At 35.9% G+C, this 26,047-nt stretch overlaps 2 protein-coding genes and 1 non-coding gene across 6 annotated transcripts; 2 read left to right on the forward strand and 1 right to left on the reverse strand.

The window, feature by feature from the left end:
* Nucleotides 1-150: 150 nt before the first annotated feature.
* Nucleotides 151-12,859, reverse strand: LOC137940124 (pentatricopeptide repeat-containing protein At4g39952, mitochondrial). Its single transcript, XM_068785054.1, has 4 exons — nucleotides 12,748-12,859; nucleotides 3,467-6,357; nucleotides 542-947; nucleotides 151-435 (listed from the first exon to the last, which is right to left on the reverse strand). Exons 1-2 carry the CDS (start codon nucleotides 12,857-12,859, stop codon nucleotides 4,031-4,033), a joined length of 2,439 nt encoding a protein of 812 aa, XP_068641155.1. The 3' UTR covers nucleotides 151-435; nucleotides 542-947; nucleotides 3,467-4,030.
* A 171-nt stretch (nucleotides 12,860-13,030) lies between these two features.
* LOC137940086 (LRR receptor kinase SERK2-like) lies at nucleotides 13,031-18,353 on the forward strand. 4 transcript variants are annotated; one of them, XM_068785008.1, is made up of 12 exons: nucleotides 13,031-13,181; nucleotides 13,877-14,039; nucleotides 14,394-14,523; nucleotides 14,620-14,691; nucleotides 15,054-15,197; nucleotides 15,298-15,369; nucleotides 15,515-15,580; nucleotides 15,822-15,892; nucleotides 16,079-16,222; nucleotides 16,338-16,679; nucleotides 16,975-17,369; nucleotides 17,758-18,353. In XM_068785008.1, the coding sequence occupies exons 2-12, from the start codon at nucleotides 13,973-13,975 to the stop codon at nucleotides 18,070-18,072; spliced, it is 1,818 nt and encodes a 605-aa protein (XP_068641109.1). In that variant the 5' UTR covers nucleotides 13,031-13,181; nucleotides 13,877-13,972; the 3' UTR covers nucleotides 18,073-18,353. The 4 variants fall into 4 exon arrangements, with proteins under 4 accessions (XP_068641109.1, XP_068641108.1, XP_068641107.1 ...); XM_068785007.1 differs by having other exon boundaries at nucleotides 13,911-14,039; XM_068785006.1 differs by having other exon boundaries at nucleotides 13,031-13,161.
* A 190-nt stretch (nucleotides 18,354-18,543) lies between these two features.
* On the forward strand, nucleotides 18,544-18,630 carry TRNAY-GUA (transfer RNA tyrosine (anticodon GUA)). Its single transcript is given in 2 exon segments — nucleotides 18,544-18,580; nucleotides 18,595-18,630. It is a non-coding gene; the product is annotated as a tRNA-Tyr (tRNA).
* Nucleotides 18,631-26,047: the final 7,417 nt, after the last annotated feature.

Raw genomic sequence — 26,047 nt, forward strand, 5'->3', positions numbered from 1 at the left:
TTTATACTTAGTAGTTCATTTTACCTTATTATAAAGAATAATAATCATTAACCGAAAGTAATTTGCCATGTGTTACAGAATCAATTCTAATCTTGCAATTGATTAATCTTTTAAAACTATAATGAAACAAGAATAATTGAACTTCCACCCATTCCCAGCCAATGCACGTCAAGTATCAATTCCATTAATTTTAATAAACAGGAGATTATTACGAAATAGAAACACCAAATTGAATTCAAATCTCCTTTCCTCTTGTCATTTCAAGAAGGAGCTTATTGTCCATATCCTGGACTGTTTTATTCTTTATCTTCTGCTCCTGCAACTTTGTTGTTTTTCCCATGGAGCCATGAAGGACTCTCTAACTAAGAGCTTGAATTTCTATCTCCGTGTGGCCTCTTCACTTTGCAAATTAGAAGCTTTTCGACCTGCAACAGCCTACAATACAACAGATATAAACACCTTTTGAATTTCCTCTGTAAATTCCCATGACTTCTTATGAAACCTCTTATATTATTTCCAGCTGAGGAGAGAATTCTCTCACCTTGACTGGCGGTTGGAGGAACACACTAAATGGCTTTTCCATCTTCCTGATAAAACCAACTTGAAGAAGAATCATGTGAATAGAGAATTGAGCAAAGTTCATCTTCAATCGGGTCTTGGAGTACTTGTGAGAATTATTCAACAGAACTGGCTTGTCTTTCGGCTACAAGTGCACCAACCCAATACCTGTGGAAAGCTTGAGTTGCATCCCTGCATCAGTAATCCCATTAGAAGCTTGAGTTCACAGACTTGATTTTGGTCCGTTTGTTTTTTTATCTCCCAATCGACATCAATTTGCTACCAACAGTTAGTTGTGTCATTAACAGAGGGAAACCGATGCGGTTACCAAGTGGAGCTGAGTTAAATACATAACCAAAGCGAACAGATGATGATTTTCAACTCTCCACCTGCATCAGAGAACATTGTAGAAGCCCAAACTGTTAGAGGGTCAGGAAAACGTTGGCTCTCAAATGAGAGGTGTATGTTTATAAATAAGCTGGTTCAGTGGGAAAAGAGTCGTCAAAAAATAAAGTTTTTTAGTTTTGTTTCTTATCCTTTAGTTCTATCATTGTTTGGTTTGAATTTATGCAAGAAGATCAGCACTCAAATTAAGGCAACCTTGCTCTCTTCAGAATTTATAATACCCCTTTTTTTGAAATCACATCACAAGCACCATCTGTCAAACATTCTACTGTAGAAATATTAAAATCTGTTTTAAATTTTTGCTTTAAATAACTGAAGACCTGCAAGCCTTAGGTAAGCTGAAAAGAACTTCATCTGAATCATAGCACGAGATTACCCTAAGCTGCAGACAAGGTTCATACACCAAGACAGAGAGAGAGAGAGAGAGAGAGAGCAAAGATTTGACTGCTGCCTCTGCAACTAGGTTGTATGCATCAACCATGGATAAAACGAAAAACCATCCCCACAAATTACCCCCTGCCCTAACAGTTAACAACCTAAGCAACGACTGTTAAATGCCTCAACCCGTTACTTATAAGATACAACTGTAGCCCACATGAACTTGTATTTCCACACCAATCATTAGTCTGAGGATTGTCCCTTTAAACTTTATCTAATGTAATGATTAACTATTAAAGCTCAGCAATAGTAACCGACAGTAAACAGTTCTATAACTGGTCTGTATTTGCAGCACTAGACAAGCAGAGAGGAGGTGAAGTTTGCATGTCTCCAACTGCTCGACTTCCTAGAAGATTTCTGAACCCTAAGTATAAGGAAGAATAGAAAACTACTTTCCACAAGAAATCAACCATACAAACAGAGGTTAAAACTCAAACAGTACTCCAAAATACCACACCATGCTTCTCCATGACACTTCAAAAACACCATCATTACTTGAGCGACTCTTCATAAGCTCCAACATAACTAACCCATGTGAACTTAAAAGGATTGCATTGTACTAATCTCAGGTACGAAATGAAAATTTTGATTTCAATAAAGAGTATATGAGAAACTCTTTCCAAAAGTTGCGCATGTATTGACCCTTTTAGACAGTTAGATAAAGCACTTTTGGAATTTGTTAAGCTCTTCAGAAGATTCTAGATTAGGTACTACTACTAGAAGTTAATATATAGCTTAAGTGTTTGAAAAAGGAGTCAAATTTTAAGAGAAGCAAATAAGGGGCATCGACCATTTTAGAGAGATTACCTTTCCTTAGATAAATTGGGCTTTAGTCATTCGTTTATTTACTAATAAGAAAAGGAGGTCTCAAACTTCTAGACTACTTGCAGCCTCAATCTTTGCTAGATATGAATGAAAATGGCATTCATCAAATTTCCCCTACTCTGCAGATGTAAAGCTAATCTGAGGTCTATAGCTGGGGAACACAAAAGCCTAGCAGAACAAGAAGCAATTTAATAGATGTCTTTCATAATGTGAATCAGTAAATACTACGCTCTCTCTTTGCAGCTTTTGGTTCCAAACCAGGAATTCTGGCAGATTGCTTCTAGATAGTACTTTTATTGTGGCCAATCCAGTACGCCACTCTCAAAGCAAACACGTTGCTATAGACTACTACTACATTCAAGAACAAAGTTACAATCGGTGATCGTCCAAGTTCAACATGCTCTGCCTATAGAATAATTATGAGATATTTTTACCTAGGCTCTCTCCAAAGCATAGTTCCAATTACTAGGGCACAAGCTAAAGCAACATTCATACGTTGCTTAGCTTGAGAGGAGATAATAACGCACAGGATCTTTCTACTCTTTTAGCCATGTGCGGTTATTCTTAATACTCATGTTTCCTACTTTATCTTAGGAATTACATACTATTTTTTTTTGTATGTTTTCTCTGGCCACTTCCATCCATGCAATTTCAGATCTTCCTTTTTTATGATGACATTACAAATCCTCCTGTGAACATCTAAAATCGTCTCAAGCAATTTAAGTAGTCTCATTTATCTTCCTTGATCACATATTGGCATATTTTGCTGAATGTAGAAATAAATTAATTTCAGATAAGAGTGCTAGGAAGAACTTCAGAAGTAGATAGCGGTTAAAATTTCACTGTTCTGTTTCTGATTCTGGTTAATGTTTAAAAAATCTTAAAAGCCTATCAACGATAGCCAATGATTTTATTATCTTCTTGTAAGACATGTGATGGATAAGTTTTAACTTTGACCATGTACAATTAGAAAAATTAAGCCCCCAATCACTATGTCACTGTGAAGAAAAGTCAGATAATGCTGTTACTCACTCAAACAAATTCTCCCGTAGAGTGTTATTAGAGATGATGACTATTAAATTTTTAGAATTTTTTTCTAAGCAGATAGTAGGGCTTTTGCCCAGAAAAAGACCATTTACCATTAAGCACTGAGCAATTTTCTAGAGAAAAAAAATCAAAGAACAACCATGAGGGAGAATGCAAAGACGTTGATATGAGAGAGTGAGAGACAGATCCTCACCAGTTGGATAACCAAGGCATGCTCCATCCATTGTTGCCAAGTCCAAGTGAGGTATGCCGTATTTGCAGAAACTTGACTAATGTATGAGAGAAAAATATAAGCCCAACATCATTGGATTCCACCACTTTTGCCTATAAAATAGTGGCCAAAAAAATCACTTCATTTTCTAGGATTTCCCCTCCCCCAAAACCGGTTTCTGAATGGAATTATGGAAGTCCCTCAAAATCAGCATTCTTAATGGAAACAGACCCAGTGTTTCCTGGAAAGGGCACTAAGAAGGCCTAACATTCAAATAATCGGTTCATGTCAATAGAAAAACATATCAATATTTGAATGTAGAGCTCAACTTGTACTTTCTGTTCAGCCATATTGGGAGTATGGGTCAAGACCATCCACATAACTCACCAAAAACTTGCGGACAGATTCAGATATGGGCAGTTCTTTTGGTTATTTTCTTGTTCAATAATTTTTTCTTATCCACAGTGCAATTGGTTTTATTTTTTCCTTGATGGATTCTACCTTACTAGACAGCAGAAACTATAGAATTATAGTGTGACCTTCATCTCAACGAACCTTAAATTCCTCCATCTGCCTATACAGGGTGTGCAAGACTCGATATATTTCCTCACTTGATGGATGAGATTCATCCCCAACTAAAAATAGATGAACTTTTCCATCAAGCTCCATCGCACTCCAGCCAGCCCTCTTCTTTACCCCCTTATTCTTCATCTTCAACCTCATATTTTCCACTTCCTCCCACCTTCCAACCGAACCGTACATGTTGGACATCAAAATATAGTACCCATCATTCTCTGGATCTGCCTCAATAGCACGTTTTGCCACTCTCTCACCAATCACAACATTGTTCTGAACAACACAAGATCCTAGTAAGGTTCCCCAAACACCCCCATCAGGAACCATAGGCATTTTGAGAATCATAGTTTCAGCTTCAAGTAGATTCCCAGATCGACCAAGGAGATCTACCATAGAGGCATAGTGTTTCAATGTGGGCGATATAGCATAGTAATTGCTCATTCTATTAAATAAGCATCTTCCTTCTTCCACCAAGCCCCCGTGACTACATGCAGAGAGAACTGCTAGGAAGGTCACTTCATTTGGTGTTAAACTTGATTTCTCCATTTGTCTGAAAACTTCTACAGCATCATTGGCATACCCATTGATTCCATATCCTGATATCATAACATTCCATGAAATAACATCTTTCTCAAGCATTAAATCAAAGATTTTTCTTGATGTTCCCAGCTGCCCACATTTTGCATACATATCGATCAGTGCTGTTCCAACAGAAAGCTCACATTCCCATTCTCTTTCTTTAATATAATTATGGACCCTCTCTCCATAGTCCAAAGCTGCCAAGCCAGCACAAGCTGAAAGCACACTAACCAAAGTTGCTGAATTGGGTTTTATACCTTCCAAAAGCATCTGATCAAAAATTAATAATGCGTCGCTAGAATGGCCTGTACTGGCATAAGTTGCAATCATTGTGTTCCAAGTTACTACATCTTTATTCATGCTATCAAAAATTATTTTTGACACATTTAACTTTTCACATTTTCCATACATACCAATAAGTGAATTTGCAATGGAAACATCTTCGTGAAGAAACACTTTTATCATGTAACAATGAACAGCCCGCCCTAGATATAGAGCTCCCAATTTGCAACATGACGAAATCACAGTGACCAAACTTTTCAAATCAGCTTCCAGTCCCAAGAATTGCATCTCTCTGAAACATTCCAAACATTTAACTAGCTCCGTCTTACCATATCCGAACACCATCCAGTTCCAAGACTCTGCATTTCTTTGATGCATTCTACTAAAAAACTTCTCACCAGTTCTCAACCACCCAAGCTTGCAGTAAATAGATAACAAAGAGTTACTGACAGATATATCAGATTCATAGTTGCTTCTCAAGATTAAACCATGAAAAATTCTCCCTTCTTTGATGCTTGCAAAATTCCCAATGCCCATGAGCAAGCAACTCAAAATAATTCCATCTGGTTTGACCTTCTTCGTCCGCATTGCTGCAAACATGTCCAAACATTTGAAAATATCTCCCTTTTTTACATACATGCTGATAATGGTTGTCCATGATACAAGATCTTTAGAGGGTAATTCAAGAAAAGCCAAATGAGATTCTTCTACACTTTCACATTTTGAATACATTGACAACAGAGAAGAACTAACAAAGTTGCAAGGCAAAGTTCCAGTTTTTACTGCAAAACTATGTAAGCATCTCCCTTCCTGCAGGGCCCCTAAATCCCGACAAGCTTGTAGCCCAGTTCCTATTGTATGAGCATTTGGTCTCACCGCATTTACAGTGCTTCTGAGCATCTTGCAGAGGTAACTCAATCCTTTCTCACTCTCCTCATTATTAACATAACCGACTATAAGAGCTGTCCATGTAACAACATCCCTTAGAGGCATTTCTTCAAATAAGTTACTAGCCTCATCCATGTGTCCACATCTTGAATACATGTAAATAAGAGCAGACCCAACTGCAGAATTACCAACGAGCAAATTGAATTTCATGGCAACCCCATGAATAGTACTGCCAACGTCAATGTCCCGTAGCTCGGCACAAGCAGATACAACCATTGGGATGGTGAAATGATTGAGTATCATACAAGAACGACGCATTTGGAAATAAAATTCAATAGATTGCACGTACTTACCATTAGCGAAATGGGATTTAATGATGGAATTCCATAAAAAAGTGTCTTTGGCGTTTGTTCCATAGAAAACCAAGGTGGAGACATTGGGTTGATTGAAGAAGGAGTAGAGAGAGATGAGCTTTGATGAGAAAAATATGTTGTTGTGGTTGCCAGACGTGATAACCAAAGAGTGAAAGTGGAGGAGCGTTTTCAGGTCTAGAATGGGTTCAAACATAAAAGAATCAAAAAGATGGGTAAGTGAAGGTAAGGACGACGAACGGTAAAGGTGGAAGAGACCAAAACAGAAGGAGAGAGTAGGATTCCTCCTGGGAGCTCCGGCTTTCAGAATGAGCATGAAATTTTTGTACTCCTGTGTCTTTTAAAAAAGGACCGAACGAACGAAATCTAAGATAAAAAGACAAATAGAGAACAACCCTGGGCCCTAAGACACCAAGCTTAAAGTCCGCTCCAAGATGTTTTTGGACCAGTGGAATAGCTGCATTTCAGACGTTCATTGCGCGTCGGCAGCAGAGAATTTTCGGCGAGAAGCTGAAAGGAAATGTTATGAGTGGTGGAAAAAGGGATATTAGTAGCGAAGCCAAAGAGCTTTTCTGTCATACTCACGATTCTAGGTGGACGAATCAACATATCTAGTGGCGAGTTCTGCTGGTCTGCACGACAGTCTTCTTACCTCTCCTTTCTTAAGAAACTGAAGAAAAATAACATAGACAACGCTTCTTTCTCTACGTACTAGTGCTTACCTTTTCCTCAACCTTGTTGCCACCTTGTAATTTTGAATCATCGAGGAAGAACGACCGCAGGATTTTTCTGGGTTTAAGATTCGTCAAAAGTCCATGAATTGTAAGAGGAACTGTCAGTGTGCAGAGTAAGTGAACTGTATTTAACTTATGATGGGGAAAGTGGGCTGAAACCGTTAGTGCGCCCCGTTAAGTAAGTGACGGGGGATAGTGAAATACAGTTGGGGTCGAGCTCAGATTTTATTTACCATCATTCAAATACATCTCGCTGTGGGGGAGGATCGGGGAGGAACCTCTGTCGAATGAGGTTTTGGAGAAAAAAAAATTTCTTTCTCGCGACCTTCGGCTTCTCTTCTCTTTCGGCCTCCCTCTCCTCTCCCTCTTGACCTCCATCGCAGAGCACGAAAAGCCGAGCCTCTGCCGTAGAGCCTCTCGGCCTCCCTCTCTTCTCTCTCTCAGCGTACCGTTGGAGCGTTGCCTCCGTCACCGTTGCCCGCTGGCCCGTCGTCATAGTCTCCTACCGCTGAGGAAGACGATGGTTTAATTTTTCCTAAAGTTAGGAAAAAATTAAACTGTCGTAAAAATAAAAAAAAATATTTTTATTTAAAAAAAATTATTTTATTTATTAAATATATTTATTTTATAATTACTATATTAAATTAGTGATTTAATAGTCAAAATTAAAATATTGTTAAAATAAATATTTGATAAATTGTTTTGGTTTAATTATCCCATTACTACAATTAATTAAACCGATGATTTTAAATTTTGTGACAATATATTATTAATTAATAATACATAAAAATATATTATGTTATTGATAAATATAGATTTATTTATTATATTAAATTAGTGGTTTTAATGTCAAAACATATCTTATGTTATTAGAAAATAATTTATTTATTTATTATATTCACTATTTTTTTTTAATAATTTATTTTAGTCTCACGTACTCAGAGGGAGTTTGCAATAAAATCTATAAGAGCATCATATTATCGAGATGTTTTAGTAATTCAGATGTGGCAAAATTATTGACTATTATGTATGTTTTAATGCCACTAAATATTTTTTATGTTGTACTTTTGTATGAACAGATATAATTTTTTATATTAAAAAGGTGATTGAGTTATATTTGTATTATTTTTATTTTTATTATTATGATATTTGTGTAGTACGATATTTGTATAATTATTTTATATTTATATATTACAAAATTAAAATTTGATTACAATTTTAATAATATAAAAGTAAGCATTTGTTTAATTATTATATTTAATATATTTTATTTATTAAATAATATTAATTTAACTTTTTTGATAGTCATACATATCAAAATATTTTATTTAATAAATAATCTATATGCACTTTACACTACACTTTCCATTGTATACACTAACACAAATAAGTACTTTATATTGTACTTTCCATTACGCACACTAACACAAATAAGTATTTTACATTTACTCTCACTTTCCCAAGAAAAGTACTTTTCATTGTATTTCATTTCCCTCTGTACTTACATTGTGCACTGACCCCCCTAAAAAATCTAGATTGAATAAGGCTAACCCCGTTTCCACCTATTACTGTTGCGAGGGAACGTGAATTCTCCATGGAAAATCCCTGAAATGTGTTAGTTCATACAGAAAGTTCTCGTAAATTTCCTGCCATTTTAAAAAGGGAATTTCACCAAAATAACCATTTAAAAAAATATATTTTGGAAAATAACGAAGTCATCAACTTATTTTGAAAAATACCCAACTTTTACCGGTCCCCTACACATGTGGTGACATGTAAGTTTTGACTATTTGCATGTCGCCATGTCATCAGTGCAATAAAGGTAGATCAACACATGGGGGTGCCACATCATTTTGTTGCCACATCGTCTGCCATGTCATTATCTATTCACTTCTTTTTGCCATGTCACCTACCCAGTCATCTCGGGCCACGTAAGCCCCCACTTCTTATTTTTTTCATTCTCTCTCTCTCTGCTCATCTTTCTCCTCTCCTCTCCTCTCTTCTCGCCCTCTCACAATGCCTACTGCAGTCGCTTGGCCTTGGCCTCCTCTCCTCTCCTCTCCCCTCTCGCAGTGCCTGTTGCCGCTACTCAACCTCGCCCTTGACGCCCCCCTCTCAATTAAAAAATTAAAAAATAATTTAAATTGATAATAAAATATGTTAAATAAGTAAAAGTAAGATTTTTTTAATTAATTATCATATTTATTATTTTAAATATAAGGTAATAAAAAGTCTATCGATAAATTTGAAAAAAATGTATTGATAAATTTGATTTTTAAACTCAAAATTAAAAATTTCAAAAATTTTAATTAAAATATTTTTTAAATCTATAATAAAAAGGTGTTAAATAGGTAAGAGTAAGTTTTTTTATAACTTATTATTTTAAATATAAAGTAATAAAAAGTGTACCGATACATTTATTTATTAAACTCAAGTAAAAAAATCATTTTTTTCAATTAATAAATATTTTTAATTGATAATAAAAAGTATTGTAATAATTTTAATTAAATAATATATATTTGTAATAATTTATTAATTTTAAAATAATGTGATAAAAATTATACAAAAAAATTGTATTTTTAAACTCTAAAATATTTTTTTTGTATATTTTTTCAATTTATAAATATTTTAAATAAATAATATATGGTAAGACTTAAGAGTAAAATTTTTTAAATTTATAAATATTTTAAATCCATAATAAATGGGAAAGAGTAAGATTTTTCTATTTATTAATATTTTAAATTTATAATATTTCACTTTTCTAAATATTTTAAATCTAATTAGTATACTTTTTTTATTTTTTATTTTTTAGAATATAAGTAATAAAAAGTGTATCGATAATTTTTTTTAATTAATAAATATTTTAATTGATATCTAATGGTGTTAAATAAGTAAGAGTTAATTTTTTTTATTTTTTATTAGATTTTTTAATAATTTATTATTTTAGATATAAGGTAATAAAAAGTGTATTTGATTTTTTATGTTTTAAACAATAATTATTCAAAAAAGTTATCATTTAATGACATGGCAGCTTACGTGGCAGAAAATAATGTGGCAACCGATGTGTTGATCTACCTTCACCGCATTGATGATGTGGTGACATGCAAGCAGTCAAAGGTTACGTGTCGCCTTTGACTGTACACATGTGCAGTAGACCGGTTAAAGTTGGGTATTTTTCAAAATAAGTTGATAATGTCATTGTTTTTTGAAATATGTTTTTTTAAATCGTTATTCTGGTGAAATTCCCTTTTAAAAATAAAAATTATCTTATTTATAGATAGAAAAATTAAACTTTTTTTTATTTTTATAACAAATATTTTTAAGTTAGATCATAGTGATATAGAGATAAAACATTAAAAAATGTTCATTCACTGGGTAATATTTAAAATATTAAACTACAAATATTTTGTAAAAAATAAAAAATTATTATTTAGTTCTCTAGACAATCTATTTTATTTGTACAGTAATTTCTTTCTACTGAAACATATAAAAAATAAATATTTATTGTAATATTAACTTTTTTTTTGGTAAATATTAATTAGTCCACTGCAATTTAAAATAAAATGTGCTTCCAACTTTCTAATTTATATAAATAATTTCCTATTTATAGCATTAATATATATATTATACTTCTTACTTTTATAACTTCTACTTATTTTTTTATTAATAAACTAAAAGATAGCTTTTAACTTGTGATAAATTACGAAATACTTAGAAAAAATAAATTAATATTAATTAATTAATTAAATTAAATTAAAATATGATCATTAAACAAATATTTACTTTTATAATATTAATTTTTTAATCAAATTATAATTTTATAATATCTAAATATCAAATAGTTATATAAATGGGAAAAACAGGCGTACACTCGTAACAACACGTTTGTTGGTAGAATGTCGTTGTCTCTTTAATGCATCTGTACGGTAGTCCCAATGTGCTTAGCGTGGGACTCATACGAGCAACACGCCATGCTTAAAAGATCAGTCTTAACTAATCGATCCCTAAAATTAATGATATTTTCGACTAAATCTAGATTAATAAGAAACATAATCTCTTTAGTGAAAAAAGGTAATCACTATTAAGTGGTCGGATTAATGGATGAGCCACCGAGATCTCTATGCTTCAGCTTCCGGAAGCTTCTTCCCTTCTTATCCAATTGCAGTGCCTTTCAGTCTTCACAATATAATTATGTTCATAGTCATCCAAATTCTGCCGCCCTGGGCCCACCAAACATTCAATTGTCGCCGTTTGGGTCAGTATGGTTTATCAATTTTCTCAGAATGAGATCAAGTTCAAAAATGTTTTTTATATAATATTCATTTTTTATATAATTTTTTAAATATAATATGTAAATAGATTTCAAGGATTGGGTCCCACATCCTATTTGATTCAGTGCACCTCTCACAAGTATCCAAATCTGTGTCCCTCATTTTTCCACTTGATTTGCGGCTGCCTCTCTGTCTCTCCTAAGAGGGGAACAAGAGAAAGCCTTTCAAGAAGGAATTTTTCAACCAGAAAAAAAGCAGCTTTCTAGCTGGATTTAGGTGTCCGGCTCGAAACAGCCACTTTTCACCAAACCTTCTTTTTCCATGCTTAATCATTTTACTCGATTTTATTACGCTCCCACAGGAACCATCGGATCGTCTCGGATACATTTCGCTGCCGGCCCTTGTCAGCGCACGTGGTGCGGCAGGTTAACAGGTAGGCCCACTACGGGTTACGATCGACGGCTGTCATCGTTTGTGGGCCGACAATTATGATTGCGGTAGTTTCTTTCGTTGACTGTCTACGTTGACTGCGAGTTTTAGGTGAGCCGTGGTTTGCGTTTTGCTCGAGAGAAGAGATCACGAGTATTTGCTATTATTAGTTTAATAAAATAACAAAAATACCTTTGACGGTTTTATTTTCAGTTGACTAACACAACGATTAATGGGAATAGCAGCTTTTCAAAGTAATTACTAATGAGACAAAGATTTCAAACAGTGGACCAATCAGTTGATTGAACCGAGTTCAACTACTTTGAACTGGTTCCTCTAACCCGGACCGATCAGGTTGATTGAACTGAGTTAAAAGCTGTTAATTATTGTTTATAATATTCAACAAAGGCATTAATCATACAAATAATCGTATATGGTATATAATACTAAAGCTAATCCCTTACACTTAAAGAATGACGTGTTATTTCTAATTTTAAATTAATTTATAATTTTTCCTTTTTAATTGAAGTCAACTTGAGTGGTTGAATTGGATTTGGGATAGACAAGTTAAGTGGAATGGTGAGATTTCACACTTTTTGTTTAATGAGTTTCCTTTGACTCGAGTCTTAAGTCTGGCCATCAAATTAGTAAATTTTGATCCAACTCAATCAATCTAATTTGGTTTTTTATTTATTTAAAGTCGTGTTGTAAGTCCAAGCTAGAAAACCTTGGTTGGCATGCACTGAAAGAAAGGGTAAGGGACCGGACCACCTCCATTGACACTAGAGTATTCCTCATGATGAAGAAGAAGTTAACAAAAAATACTCCTAAAACCTGACCCTTAGAGTTAAATGCTCTTTTTACCTTTTAAAAATATAGTGACATACATATTATTTTATTTTATTTTTTCTAAAAATAATTTTAATTATTTTGATATGATAAATTAATTTTATTTATTGCTATTTTTACTTTCTTTTTTGAATTTTAAGTATTTATTAAAGATAAATAAAAGATGAGGTAGGGATACGAACATGTAAGGATGGAACGGTGACAAGGTTGAACTTTCAATCTGATCATTCCGGTTCAAGAGTTGGGTTCAAGAGCCGGGTTGAGATTTAAAGAACAACAAAAACCCGAATTAGCCGGAACAGAAGAAAATGAGTGGTACTTTTTCGAAAACGAAGAAACAGACAGGAGACAAATTTTCTGCCGAAACTGTAAATTCCCGCTGTTTGCACTTACCATTTCCCGACGCTTTTTCTTCTCGATTATTTCTTGCAGAGAATCGAACCGTCGCGAGAAAATCGAAGCATAATCCCGTTTTGTAATAATACAGAAAAAATAAAAAATATTGTCCTTCTTCTCCAGCTAATAATTGCTCTCTCTTTCTCTTTCTTTCTCTTTCTCTCCCCATCGGGTGCCTACCTCTGGGCAGCCGTCTCCGTGGACCACCAAACTCTAAAAGGCTAAGCTGGGAAAACCCTTTTGCTTCATCGTTGCTTCATCTGCGATGGATACAGAATCTGATCCCCTGATTCTCTCCGGAGGTGACTACAGTATTCGAACGGTTACTCTTTCACCTACAGCTTTCCGGACACTTTTTTGTTGTTCTCCTTTTATGCTTTTGTTGACCTGGGTACTTTAAATGTTTTGCTTTCGGATGTTGGGAGTTTCTTTGTCCGGTTGCTTTTTCAGATTTCGATTTCCTTGGGTATTTTGCTTTCCACTTTGTTCTATTTGTCTCTTCGATCCAGACCAGAGTCTGCTGATATGCAATTTTCTTTTTACGGTTGTTCCTTTGATTTGTTTTAGATGTAGAGTCGGGGATTATTTTGTTTTATTTTATTTTATGTCTCATGTAATCTTTATGGGAAACGGTAGTGTGAGAAGCATACCAGGAGCTTCATTTCCTTTCTGCTTTTGTTGTTAATGTGGAGTCATTGGTGTAAGAAGTGGAAGAGACATGTCAGTACTGGGCCGCCTATGTGGTCTGTTTGGTACAACCATTTTATTTTGAGGGAGAAGTCGCGATCTTTTGTGTTTCCCAGCTCCGAGAGCTGATTGATTGTCTGATTTCGAGCAGTGACCTTTAGTTAGTATCGCCATTTTTGAGATGCAAGTCTAGCATGGTTTTCATATTTGTTTGTGCTATACTACATGGAAATGGGAGCTCCCAGGTTTCTTGTCCTAAATATTCTTGTTGGTGCATCGGACGTCATGTATTTTAAATTTCAAGTATACTTACAGAGTTCATTTGTGCAGATTCCTGAGCATCAATGTTTCCATATTTTTGCAGAATATGCTTCTCTTTGAGAAGTTTAAAAGATCCGAATCGAATAGTAGATAGTTGGAGGAAAGATGAAGTTGGTGCATCTGTTTTTGACGTTAGCTTCAATATGTTCTCTGGTGGCATCAGATTACCAAGGTGCACTATTTTGTACAGCGCACTGTTACTTAGCTTATTGGCCTGCATGATTGTGTGTGATTCAAATTTTCATCTTATTTCTACTAGGTATTCAGAATTCATGTCTTGGGCCTGCATTAAAAGGTCATTATGTATCCTTCGTGGTATTGAATCAGTTTACCCGTAGGAGCAAACTTAAGCTAGGGCATATAAGAAAAGCCAGAGAACAAACACTCGACTGTGCATAGTCCTGTAGCTTTGTGATTGTTGGGGAAGTCATGTAGTACTGCTCAGTATTCATTGCATCTTCTCTTTGTTGAGAGTTTTGTACCGACTACAAAGAACTGCTTGGTTAATTCTGAAATGCCTTCTCAGGGGATGCTCTAAACTCATTGAAGACTTCTCTTAGAGTTGGTCCGGGTCAGCTCACAGATTGGAACATTAATCAAGTTAATCCTTGCACTTGGACTTCGGTTAATTGTGTTGGTAGCACTGTTGTCTCACTGTGAGTTGTTAATCTTTATTTACCTCTCCCTTTGTTTACACCTGGTACATGTTCCAATAGCTTTTTATTTGTGGCAATCCATAAACTTGGTTGCAGAACATTGTCTTCCCTTCAGTGCTCTGGAATATTGTCACCCAGAATTGGAGTTCTCAGAAACCTTACTACCCTGTATGTGAGGAAGCTTAACATCATTTGTGTTTAACTTATTCAGACATGCTTTTTTTCATATAGTTTTTTTCTGAAATTACGGTATGGGTTGGACTAGTTCATATTTGTTCTATAATTTTTTTTTTAAGTTGGTGAATTATTTATGCAGAAATTATCTGGGTGGCCTGATTTTATTTGATTTCCTAGTTTTATATATCTCCTTAATTTTTCAATTCGTAAAGGAACTTCTTTATATCATTATTGTTTTCGTTTCATTTTGTTGGGCAGCAACTGACCATTTTGGTACCCATATTCTTTTTTGTTTAACAGATAAAATTTTACTTTGATCTGTTAAATTTTCAGTGGCTGTGTTTGTCATGCAGTGTCTTGCAAGGCAACAACATAACGGGTGAGATACCAAAAGAAATTGGAAATTTATCAAGTCTGACTACCTTGGATTTAGAGAATAATCACTTAACTGGGAAGATACCTGATTCACTCGGAAATCTGACAAAACTTCAATTTCTGTAAGTATGTTACTGTAGTTTTAAAATCTAGGATCCATCTTTTCTGAGAGCTCTTTTATATTTATCTTTTGATAAATTTATTATACAACTAAATATGCAGGGTTTTGAGCCAAAATGATCTCACTGGCAATATTCCTCAATCCATGTCAAATCTTCAAAAACTGATCAGCCTGTAAGTTTCCATGAGGGATGAGATTGAGAATTTCTGGTGTTGATCCACCTAGAATTTTCCTACTTGGTGGTTAAATTTTGGTTTAAGGCAAATGATTTTTCCTCATCATCTTTTGTGTTGTATTTCTCTCTATCTACCTTGGCAGGCAGCTGGCTTATAATGGTCTCAGTGGTCCAGTGCCTGATCGCTTATTCCAGATTAACAAGTACAAGTATGGGTGATTTTCTGTATTCTATGCCTCATCAACTCCATTTATTTTCATTGAAGGGGTTTAGTGCCATTCCTGATAGGAACCTGGTTCCTGGTTTATATGCATAGGATGTGTTTATAGAACTTATGTGCCTAGGCTCATAGTTCAAAGCAAAATGTCTTAAGAAGATCTAATGGACCATTTGTTTAATGACCAAACTTCTGGCATTTTACTGGAACTTATTTTAGGTTACTGGTTGAAGTTTTACAGGGAATAATTTGAACTGTGGCCCAAATTTTTCCCATCCTTGTGCTTCTAGAACTTCAGATGCAGGTAATTATCGGTGATAATAAAATAAATTTTCGGGCAAATTTTAAATATATTATGTGGAGAAATTTGTCCTTTAGTACCATTTGATAGTTCAATGTTTTGATTTCATGGCTTCATAATCATCTTCAGAACTTTATGTCACTACATTTTTTAATTTTGTGTATGTCTCCTCTTTTCTTCAACTTGCAGGTGGCTCAAAAAAGTCAAAGATTGGAGTTGTCATTGGAATTATTGGTGGATTAGTTGGATTCCTCATCTGTGTTGGTGTTCTGTTTCTTCTGTTGAAGGGTAGGCATAAAGGCTACAGGCGCGAAGTCTTTGTGGATGTTGCAGGTTGGTTCTTTTGATTATCAAATTAACAGAACATGTGGCTATTACTGTCAGTATGGCTGAAGTGGTTTATTTTCTAACTGTTTTTGGTCATCTACTTACTTTTTTGGATATTTAGGTGAAGATGATCGAAGAATAGCTTTTGGGCAGTTGAAAAGATTTGCATGGAGGGAATTACAGTTGGCAACAGATAACTTCAGTGAAAAAAATGTTCTTGGCCAGGGGGGATTTGGAAAGGTATACAAAGGAGTGCTTGCAGATAATACAAAAATTGCAGTAAAACGATTGACTGATTACGAGAGTCCTGGTGGGGAGGCAGCTTTTCTTCGTGAAGTTGAGATGATCAGTGTAGCTGTTCACAGAAACCTTTTAAGGCTTATAGGTTTCTGCACAACTCCATCAGAACGACTTTTGGTTTACCCATTCATGCAAAACCTGAGTGTTGCATACCGTTTAAGAGGTACCTTTTGGCCTTTGGATGCTTACATTTTATTGAAGTTTCATGTTTGTGGCTCTGGGAACTGTCAGCAGAAAGATATCACTGTGTACTTTTACAGTTTTGACTTCATTCAGCTTCCAATTTCCAATTAGAACTCCATTTATGGATGAATATTGCTCTCCAATTAATCAGGTGTTTTAATTATCCTTGGGCTGGCTGTGACTGTAGAAAGTGCTTATATGTAATTTTTCATTAAGCAGGAAGCTGACGTATTTTTTTTTTTTCACTAACATGCTTGTTTCTGCTCCAAATCCAGAGATTAAACCTGGAGAGCCGGTTCTTGAATGGCCTACACGAAAGCGAGTGGCTTTAGGCACAGCGCGAGGGCTGGAGTACCTTCATGAACATTGCAACCCAAAAATCATCCATCGTGATGTCAAAGCAGCTAATGTTTTGCTTGATGAAGATTATGAAGCAGTTGTTGGGGACTTTGGCCTGGCCAAATTGGTGGATGTGCGAAAAACCAATGTGACCACTCAAGTTCGTGGAACAATGGGGCATATAGCTCCTGAATACTTATCTACTGGCAAATCTTCAGAGAGAACTGATGTGTTTGGATATGGGATAATGCTTCTAGAACTAGTGACGGGCCAGCGAGCGATTGACTTTTCACGCTTGGAGGAAGAGGATGATGTCCTATTGCTTGACCATGTAAGCTTACATTAACATTGTCCCCTTAATTTGGAATTTGATTTTTGTGATCTCCATGTGACACCAGTGACATGGGCCTATTGCTTGGTGGTCTCATTTGGGGCACTGGGTGTTTTTAGATTGAGGTATTGGGTTCGAGCCTCAGTAGGTCTGGTGGGTAACTGAGTATAAACCCATTGTAATAGAATGACCAGAAAAGAAGCTTCTATGTGACCCTTTTGCGTCAACATTGGAAATCCTTTCTGTTGCAGTCTATGCGCAAACAGTACATGCAAACTGGATAAGTGCTACAAACACTGGGATTTAGATTCTTCTAAGGAGCTCTCAAATGTCTGAAATTCACATGAATGTTGATTCTCGTTAACTGATCAATTTTACAATTGTACAGGTAAAGAAACTTGAAAGGGAAAAAAGATTGGATGCGATAGTAGACCGGAACCTGGTTAGAAATTATGATGGTGTTGAAGTGGAAATGATGATGCAAGTTGCTTTACTCTGCACCCAACCCTCACCAGAAGACCGCCCAACTATGTCAGAAGTTGTTCGAATGCTGGAAGGAGAGGGATTGGCAGAAAGGTGGGAAGAGTGGCAACAAGTGGAGGTGACAAGAAGACAAGAGTATGAGAGACTTCAGAGGAGATTTGATTGGGGAGAGGATTCCGTTTATAACCAAGATGCAATTGAATTGTCTGGTGGAAGATAGTTGATGGGGGTGTTTACAGAATCCAACACCAACGCTTGTTTTTGTTGGTAACTTAATGGTAGGCAAAGCCTCCTCTGATACAGATTTTTTAAATCTTTTTTGGAGCAGTGTAGTGTTACTAGCTTGTGATGTATGCTATGTTTTTTTTTTTTGCCGGAACTGGTTTCTTTTCTCTGGATCCCCCATTGTTCCTCGTCTCTGATGTACACAGAAGGAATTAATCATTAATGTTATCATTTCTATAGCCGAAAAGTGGTTGGTGAAGAACTGTTTATTCTTCAGTTTTCTTTTTGTCTGAGTTGAAAATTGATTTCACCTTTGAAGTTTTTAGTGAATTTCTATAATCAAAACATAAAATTATACAAATTATTTGTTGGGAAATATCTAAGTGATCGAATAAAGTGTTTGGATGTAGGATGAAAGAAAATAGCAGAGAAAAGGATAAATTAAACATTATGAATAGTTGTCAGTCCGACCTTAGCTCAGTTGGTAGAGCGGAGGACTGTAGTGATTCACAGCTTAATCCTTAGGTCGCTGGTTCGAATCCGGCAGGTCGGAGATTTTGTTTTTTTGTTTTTACAAAAGCATAAGACTTTAAAAAATCTCTTTTGATCATACCTAATTAATTCGTGACTCGGTCACCGTAGGTCGTCCATGACTCGCTCCGAGTCCAGCTAAAATATTCGTGAGTCCTAACCAAAATCGGTGGAGTGAATCGTGGGTCAATGCATGAGAAGTCAACATGGAATATTGACCGGTGCGCACGTGAAGTCTCGTTCGTATTCCTCAGTCGTCATCCATTACAGAACTGTAAAAGAATTTTTAAGTTTTTTTCTGATTGCATGATTCAAAAGTTATCATGTGACAGACACGTAATCATTCAAGCAATTCCCGCAGGGTCAAAAACTTGGAAGTTTTCAAGTTTCAACATTGATCAGAGAGTTTTTCCGCCTTGCAATGCCCGTGATCATCCATGGAGGAGGGAACTAATAAATACCACCCCGCCCCCCCCGATAGTTAATTCTATTAAGAAGACGATACAGAAAAGATCAGTCGGAGAAGAAACTGAGAAGCCATGTCGATCGATGCTCTAGCAGTGTCTGGGGCTGATTACGTCGAGTGCAATATCGATTTCGACAAGTTTGACGAGATCCCGGCATATCTGATTTCTGAAGAACAATCGGAAAAGGAAGATGACGATAGTTACGACGATTTCGAGATGAAGATGCAGTTAGCAGCCTGGGTTAAGAAGGTTGCCTGCTCCATAACAGCAGATCATCAGCAACCTTAAGTTTCTTTTTTTTGGGGGGAGAGTTTCCCATTTTGTATTTATTTGTGGAATTTCCACCATTGATTTGTAAAGCTCTTCATTCGTTTTAGTTCTATGGAGGAAGCTGGTTTGTCGCGATGAGCTCCTCTTATCAAATATACTGTAACATTCAGCCATGTAATTGATGAATAGAAATTTCATATTTGTTTGGAAATTACCCAATAACCATCGTGTAAATTGTTTCCATTAAATTAATTATTTTTTTATTTTTATTTTCCACGTGCATCCAAACAAGAGAAACTATATTTTTCTTTCATTTTCGATGGACATCCAAACAAGAGAAAATAAACCTCTTTTCTTTTCTTTTCCCTTTCTCTTTCTCTTCTCTTGTCTTTTATAGGGTTTCCAAAAAGACCCTAAGAACTCACAAAAAAAAAGGGGGAGAGAAAATAATTTTCTCTTAGTTAATAAATTTTGTCCTACAAAATGATGAAATTTGGGGAGAAAAGAAAAGAAATAGAAACTTGAGAGAAAATCTTAATCATCAAAATTTTAAAATATTACTAATTTTATTTTCTTTTTCATTTTTCACGTGTATCCAAACAAAAGAAACTATATTTCTCTTCAATTTTTTTTTCATTTTCTATCGGTATCCAAACAAGAGAAAAAGAAACCTCTTTTCTTTTCTTTTCCTTTCTTTTATCTTCCTTTTATTTTCTCTTCCACTTTTTGTGTTCCGAACATAGCCTAAGGGACCATTTGTGCAGCCATAAGAAAACAAAATAACAAGAAAATCATTTTTCCTTTGACTGTGTTCTTGCGTTTATGCCATTATAGAAATCAACAAGAAAATTAGTTATGTTGTCCATATTTATACGAATAATAAATTGAATTTTTATAAATAAAAATAAGAGTCAAATTTAGAGGTAAATGATCAAGAACTATTATATTTCATATAATTTCCTATCGGAACAACAATAAACTCATTTTTAACATTTCTTAAAAGGTAAGAGGAATCAAGAAGAATTAAAAGAAAAACATTTCCGCCTTCGAAAATGACACAAACTAATAGTGAAAAAATTTGGTCAACAGGAAAAAATTTCTATCATATGTTTTTTTCCTACACTTTCTTATTGATACAAAACACACCCTAAATGGATGTGTGCTCACTCATTTTAGAGTTTCATATTTACAGAAAAGTCGGTTCAATCAATTGGTCTGATCTAATTTTGATAATAATAAGCGATGAAAAATAGCATAACAATTTGATAAAAAATAAAATCGTTCAGATTAAAATTAACCTTGATTTAAAATAATATATGTCCAAAATGAGATAATTTGTGTGAAGTGTTAGTACCTTTTTGGGCATTCTAAAGAAAAGATTTACTTGAATCCTTTCACATGAAAGTTGAATCCATTTTGGCACTTTTAAATCTTAATGAGGCGAGGAGAGCCTTTTTAAGTAACTAAAACTAGAAGATTTAATGGCTACTTTTTTGCCCTTGCATGGGATTACAAACATCAAATATGTCTTTTGGAATTCATCAGCTTTGTTTCTTTCTCGTGAACTTGAAAAGTCTACAGAGACCATGTCCGGATTCAGAATTTTCGTTACTCTGCAGTGACCAGGCGGCGCGATTACATCTCCAATCCATTGTAGAGTTCAGAAACCTGATCTCAACGGCGGGAAGACGAAGGTGACGACGTTCTACGAGGGACCTTGACCAGTACGGATATTCTACTCTACCACACGTGACGTCTCGTCTTCCATACAAGGCAAACAGTCGTCCTCTACAATTCCACCCGCGAATTTATTTTTTTCATTTCGTGATTCGTTTATCATGTGACAAAACTCGTAGATTTCTTAACCTTTGTTCAAGCAGTCCGGATGCAATGGCAGGTCAAAGACCGGGAAGGTTTTAACATTCAGAGATGCTAGAGCAAACAGTCGCCCTCTACAATTCCTCCGGCGACATCCTCCATTCGCACCGTAAAGTGCAAATATCGTATAAATTTTTTTCATTCCGTGATCCGTACATCATGTGACAAAACTCGTAGGATTCTTAACCCTTGTTCAAGCAGTCCGGACGGAATGGCAGGTCAAAGACCGGGAAGGTTTTAACATTAAGAGATGCTATCTTTCATCCGCCCAACTGTGCCTGCCCGTGATCAGCCATGGCGGAGGCAACTTATAAATATCGTCAAACACCCGATAGCGAATTCAGGGACGAAGACAACACATTTCGATAGACTGCGAGGAAGGAAGAAGGAAGCCATGTCGATTGATGCTCTGGCAATGTCGGGGGCTGATTACATCGACTGCGGGATCGATTTCGATGAGCTTCACGATTACGAGGTTCCGCCGTATTTACTTGCTGATGAAGGACCGGATAATGAGGAAGATGACGGCTCTGGTAGTAGTACTTGTCTGGTTAACAAAGATTTCAAAATGAAGCTGCTGCTGATCGCCTGGGCCAAGAAGGTTGCGTGGTCTGTAACAGGGCATCCACCTAAGTTACAGAAGTTGTGATTTTTGCTTTTTTGAGTGTAACTCTTCAATTTATTATTGATTTGTTGATTTGTTATTGATTTCAATATTGTTTTGAAGACCAGGCCATGCATCGTTTCCATCTTTTGTCCGATCCTTGTTCCCTGGAGGAAACTGTCCTATATTGATTCCATTTTTAATGAACACAATATTGTACCATTCTATCAAGTCTAATTAAGAGGATGAACAGAGATTCATCTTGGTTGTACAACTCGATTCACTTATTTTCAAAAATATCCAATTTGGACCGGTCAACAATCTAACTACAAAGTCCATGCGACACGTTAACATTGATCGCCGTGTGGTACCACGTTAGCTACCACAACAGAAAATGTTGGAAGATAAGCTCAAACCCACACAACCGAGGACGACCCATATATCTAAGGAAAATGCCCACACATCCAAGAGAGGTGACATCATGGTAAATAAAAAGAGTTCTCATAAAGATGACACAAAGATGTAGTTAGTAAAGGATGAACGTATCTACTTACGTAATTTTTTATGTAAAACTTATAGTCCTAAGGGTATTGTGAATATTGTAGCATCCTCTAAAAAACTATAAATAAATGCCCTTTGCTTGGGGTAGAGCATTCAAGTTCTTTCCCCTTCTCTTAATTTGTCCAAACTCTCTCTTAGCCAAAAAACTCTTTCTCTCTCTTTTTCCTTTTCTCTCTTCTCTTCTCCTCTCCCTTTTTTACTTTGCATGATGTTCTAATCATGGGAGCCTAAATTCAACATGGTATAAGAATAAGCAATGATCTGAGATGGAAAAGGATGGTATCAAAGTAGGCAATGATCTGAGATGGAGAAGAAAGGGAGGAAGAAGAAGAAAAAGAAAAAAAAGGAGTTTCTCGTTTTTTCTTTATTCTTTTTTTTTTAATTTATATTTTTCATTTGAATTTTAACTCTCTTACCCTATTTTTCATATATCAAATTATATACCATTAGAAAGATATTTGAGTCTAATTTCCAACTAAAAAAAAATCGTTAAAATAAGAATTTTCTAGAAAGATAAATTGACATATGAAACAGCAAAGGTCAACCAGTAGAAATGTTTTGTGTGGCAGTTGAAAACTTCAAATTTTGAGCCATTTTACGCCATAAAAAATAAGACTTTATATGAAATATATCAAAATAAATATTTGGAAGTATATTTTCTTACCTATTCAACCAATTCTCAATTCTGGAAACTTGGAGTGGAGTATTGGGTGACGGCAATTCTCTAAGGCTACCATCCACAATCTTGCGTCCATCGTGAGTTATTATTAAAAAACACATTTATATTTTTTTAATATTACGACTAGCCGAATTTTCATACTTGCAGTTAATGCATCATGTCTGTTCTTAATTTTTGCGAAAAATTACTATTATATTCTAATTAAATAATAAAAAGATAAAATCATTTACTTCCAATGATGAAAAATCAATACTTTTGCAATCTTAAATTTTGTAGAGTCTAACATGAAAGCGGTTTGAAATTATGCGAAGCATGAGAGAAACCGAGTCTTTGGTCATTACGATTAACATGTTCGTGCAGATGATCATGGAGAGGGAAGCAGATATTCCTCTGATCATCTATGGTCGGTGACTTCATGACTACTACTTTGAACTGCGCAGAGCCTACTCATTTTTTGAATTGAGTCGCCATTTTCTTTTCTTTTTATTATAGAATGATTAGTCGCCTTTTACATTTTTTTGTCCTTGATGAATACCAGTCTTGCCGGCGGTCCGAGCAGTTGGTCGTCTCTTCCGTGATCGAATTCGTAAGCGTTGCATAATTTTGTCATCGGAAGAAAGAGCTTGTAGAGAAGCAAAATCCTTTGGAGAAATGTTTTCATAAAATGAAAATTTGATCATCTTCGACTTTAGTTCTTAAAGGATGAAGTAGGCTTTGTCCAAAGCAAATATGAATTTCCATTCATCAGAGGAAGTAATTAGGAAGTCATCAGTACAAAACGGTTTGCTCTGTAGAAGGATACCGAATAAACAAGAATGTAGACCTTTACAAATCAATGGCGGAAATTCTACAAATGAATAAAAAATTTAACATGGGAGAGTCCCACAAACAAATACCAGAAAAAAGGAAAGTTCAAAACTGAAACTGCTTAAGTTTGCTGATGATATGCAGTTATGGAACAGGCAACCTTCTTTACCCAGGCCGCCAACCGCATCTTCATCTCGGAATCATCGTAAACCTGAGATTTACTCCCACAACAATCGCCATCTTCCACTTCCGATAGTTCTTCAGAAATCAGGTACGCCGGGGTTTCGTCCATCTTCCCGTCATCAAACTCATCAAAATCGATATCGCACTCAACGTAATTAGCTCCCGACATTGCTAGAGCATCGATCGACATGGCTAGCTTCTTTTGTTTTCTCCGATTGAGCTTATCTGTTCTTCTCTTCCTTCTCCGGGTCTGTGTCGTCTTCTTAACAGAATTAACTGTTGGGGGGGAGGGATGGTATTTATAAGTTGCCTCCGCCATGGATGATCACGGGCACTGCAAGGTGGAAATACAGTCTCTGATCAATGTTGAAACTTGAAACCTTCCAAGTTTTTGACCCTGCTGTTTCAGTGAGACGTGCATGAATTTTATGCGTCTGTCACATGATAAATATCAATCATGCATCTAAAAAACTTAGGCGATCTTATTCTCAACCCATTGCGGTTCTGTAAAGAAGGAGATCTTTAGGAATCGTCCGAGATTTCACGTGTGGCTGAGTGGAATAACTGTATCAGTCAATATACCATGTTGACTGCCTGAAAACGGCCGATCAAGATTTCTGTAAATATTTTTTAAAATTAATAAAATGAGTCATGATCCAAGCAGAGATGAAACAGAAAGACGGGGAGTTTTCTCATCCGAATTTGTTCTGCAGTTTTCCCTATTTATTCCGGCGAGTCAAAACCAGATAATGCCATGGATACGTAAAACAACACGAGGCCTTCAAGGTATGACGTAAGGATGAGGGGAGTAGAGTAACGTAAACCCTGAGCTGGTTTCTGTAGCCACTTCACGGCATTTACTAAGCAAAAGATGACGGATTTAAAAAGAGAAGTTTTTTAGATATAATGCACAGGGAAAATATGGGCTCTCAATACATCAGCTGCTTTTTCTTAAATGTGGCCGAATCGATCAAACCTACCACCTAAAACCATGAAAGATAAGTTTTTTTTCGTACCCCTCAAATTGAAGAATGCCCTATGTTCTCTTGTTCTCCTCTCAAATGCGTCCTAAGAGACTAATCCACTTATGAGACAAAGATATAAGATGGAGTTAACCATATCCCGGAACCTTGTGATGGTTTTTTTTCAATAAAACCCTGAGGCAGGTTTTGGAACCCATCTTTGAATAGTTTAAGATACTGTCTTAAGAGATTGATCCTCAATCAATTAAGGATCATAAAATTGATTCTCAATCAATTAAGGATCATTGCCCTGTTTAGGGCCTTCCATCATAGGAGCTAATTAAGCTCAATCATTCCTTATCTGTACAAATCAAATATCTTGTAATCAATTGTAAATCCCTGTAATTGGGATATCACTCCTATAAATTAATGAAAACATGACACCCCAAAGTGTGGTGAATTTTAAATCGTTCTTCTCATGGTATCAGAGCTCTTCTGGATTAAAATTCCGTGATCCACTATGGCCTCTGAATCTTCTTTTGATCTTCTCTCTTTCAACACCATGATTCACATACTCACCATCAAACTTTCATCTTCCGATTATCTTCTATGGAAGAGTCAGTTCCTTCCGCTTCGCGACAGTCAAGGCTTGCTGGGTTATGTGGATGGTACTCTTGTGCCACCACCTCTTTTTGACCCTCCCACGTCTCAGTCTTCTTCTCTCTTCTCTGTACAAAGAAGCTATGGCTGAAGTCGTCGGCCTCTCCACCTCCCGTGAAGTATGGCTTGCTTTGGAGAATTCCTTCAGTCACAGGTCTAAAGCCCGTGAAATTCGTCTCAAAGACAACCTTCAATTGATGAAAAGAGGAGCTCGCTCGGTGACGGTATACGCCCGCGCGTTCAAGGTCCTATGTGATTAACTTCACGCCATCGGTCGTCCCGTTGATGACACCGACAAGGCTCACTGGTTCATTCGGGGTCTTGGCCCGGAATTCTCTGGATTTTCCTTCGCCCAAATGGCCCAAACC

This window comes from Aristolochia californica, unplaced genomic scaffold (genome assembly GCF_029961685.1).
Source record: "Aristolochia californica isolate CCGP_79_NKW_82.1479 unplaced genomic scaffold, dmAriCali1.0.hap1 SCAF_9, whole genome shotgun sequence".
In the NCBI taxonomy this organism is placed as follows: domain Eukaryota; kingdom Viridiplantae; phylum Streptophyta; class Magnoliopsida; order Piperales; family Aristolochiaceae; genus Aristolochia; species Aristolochia californica.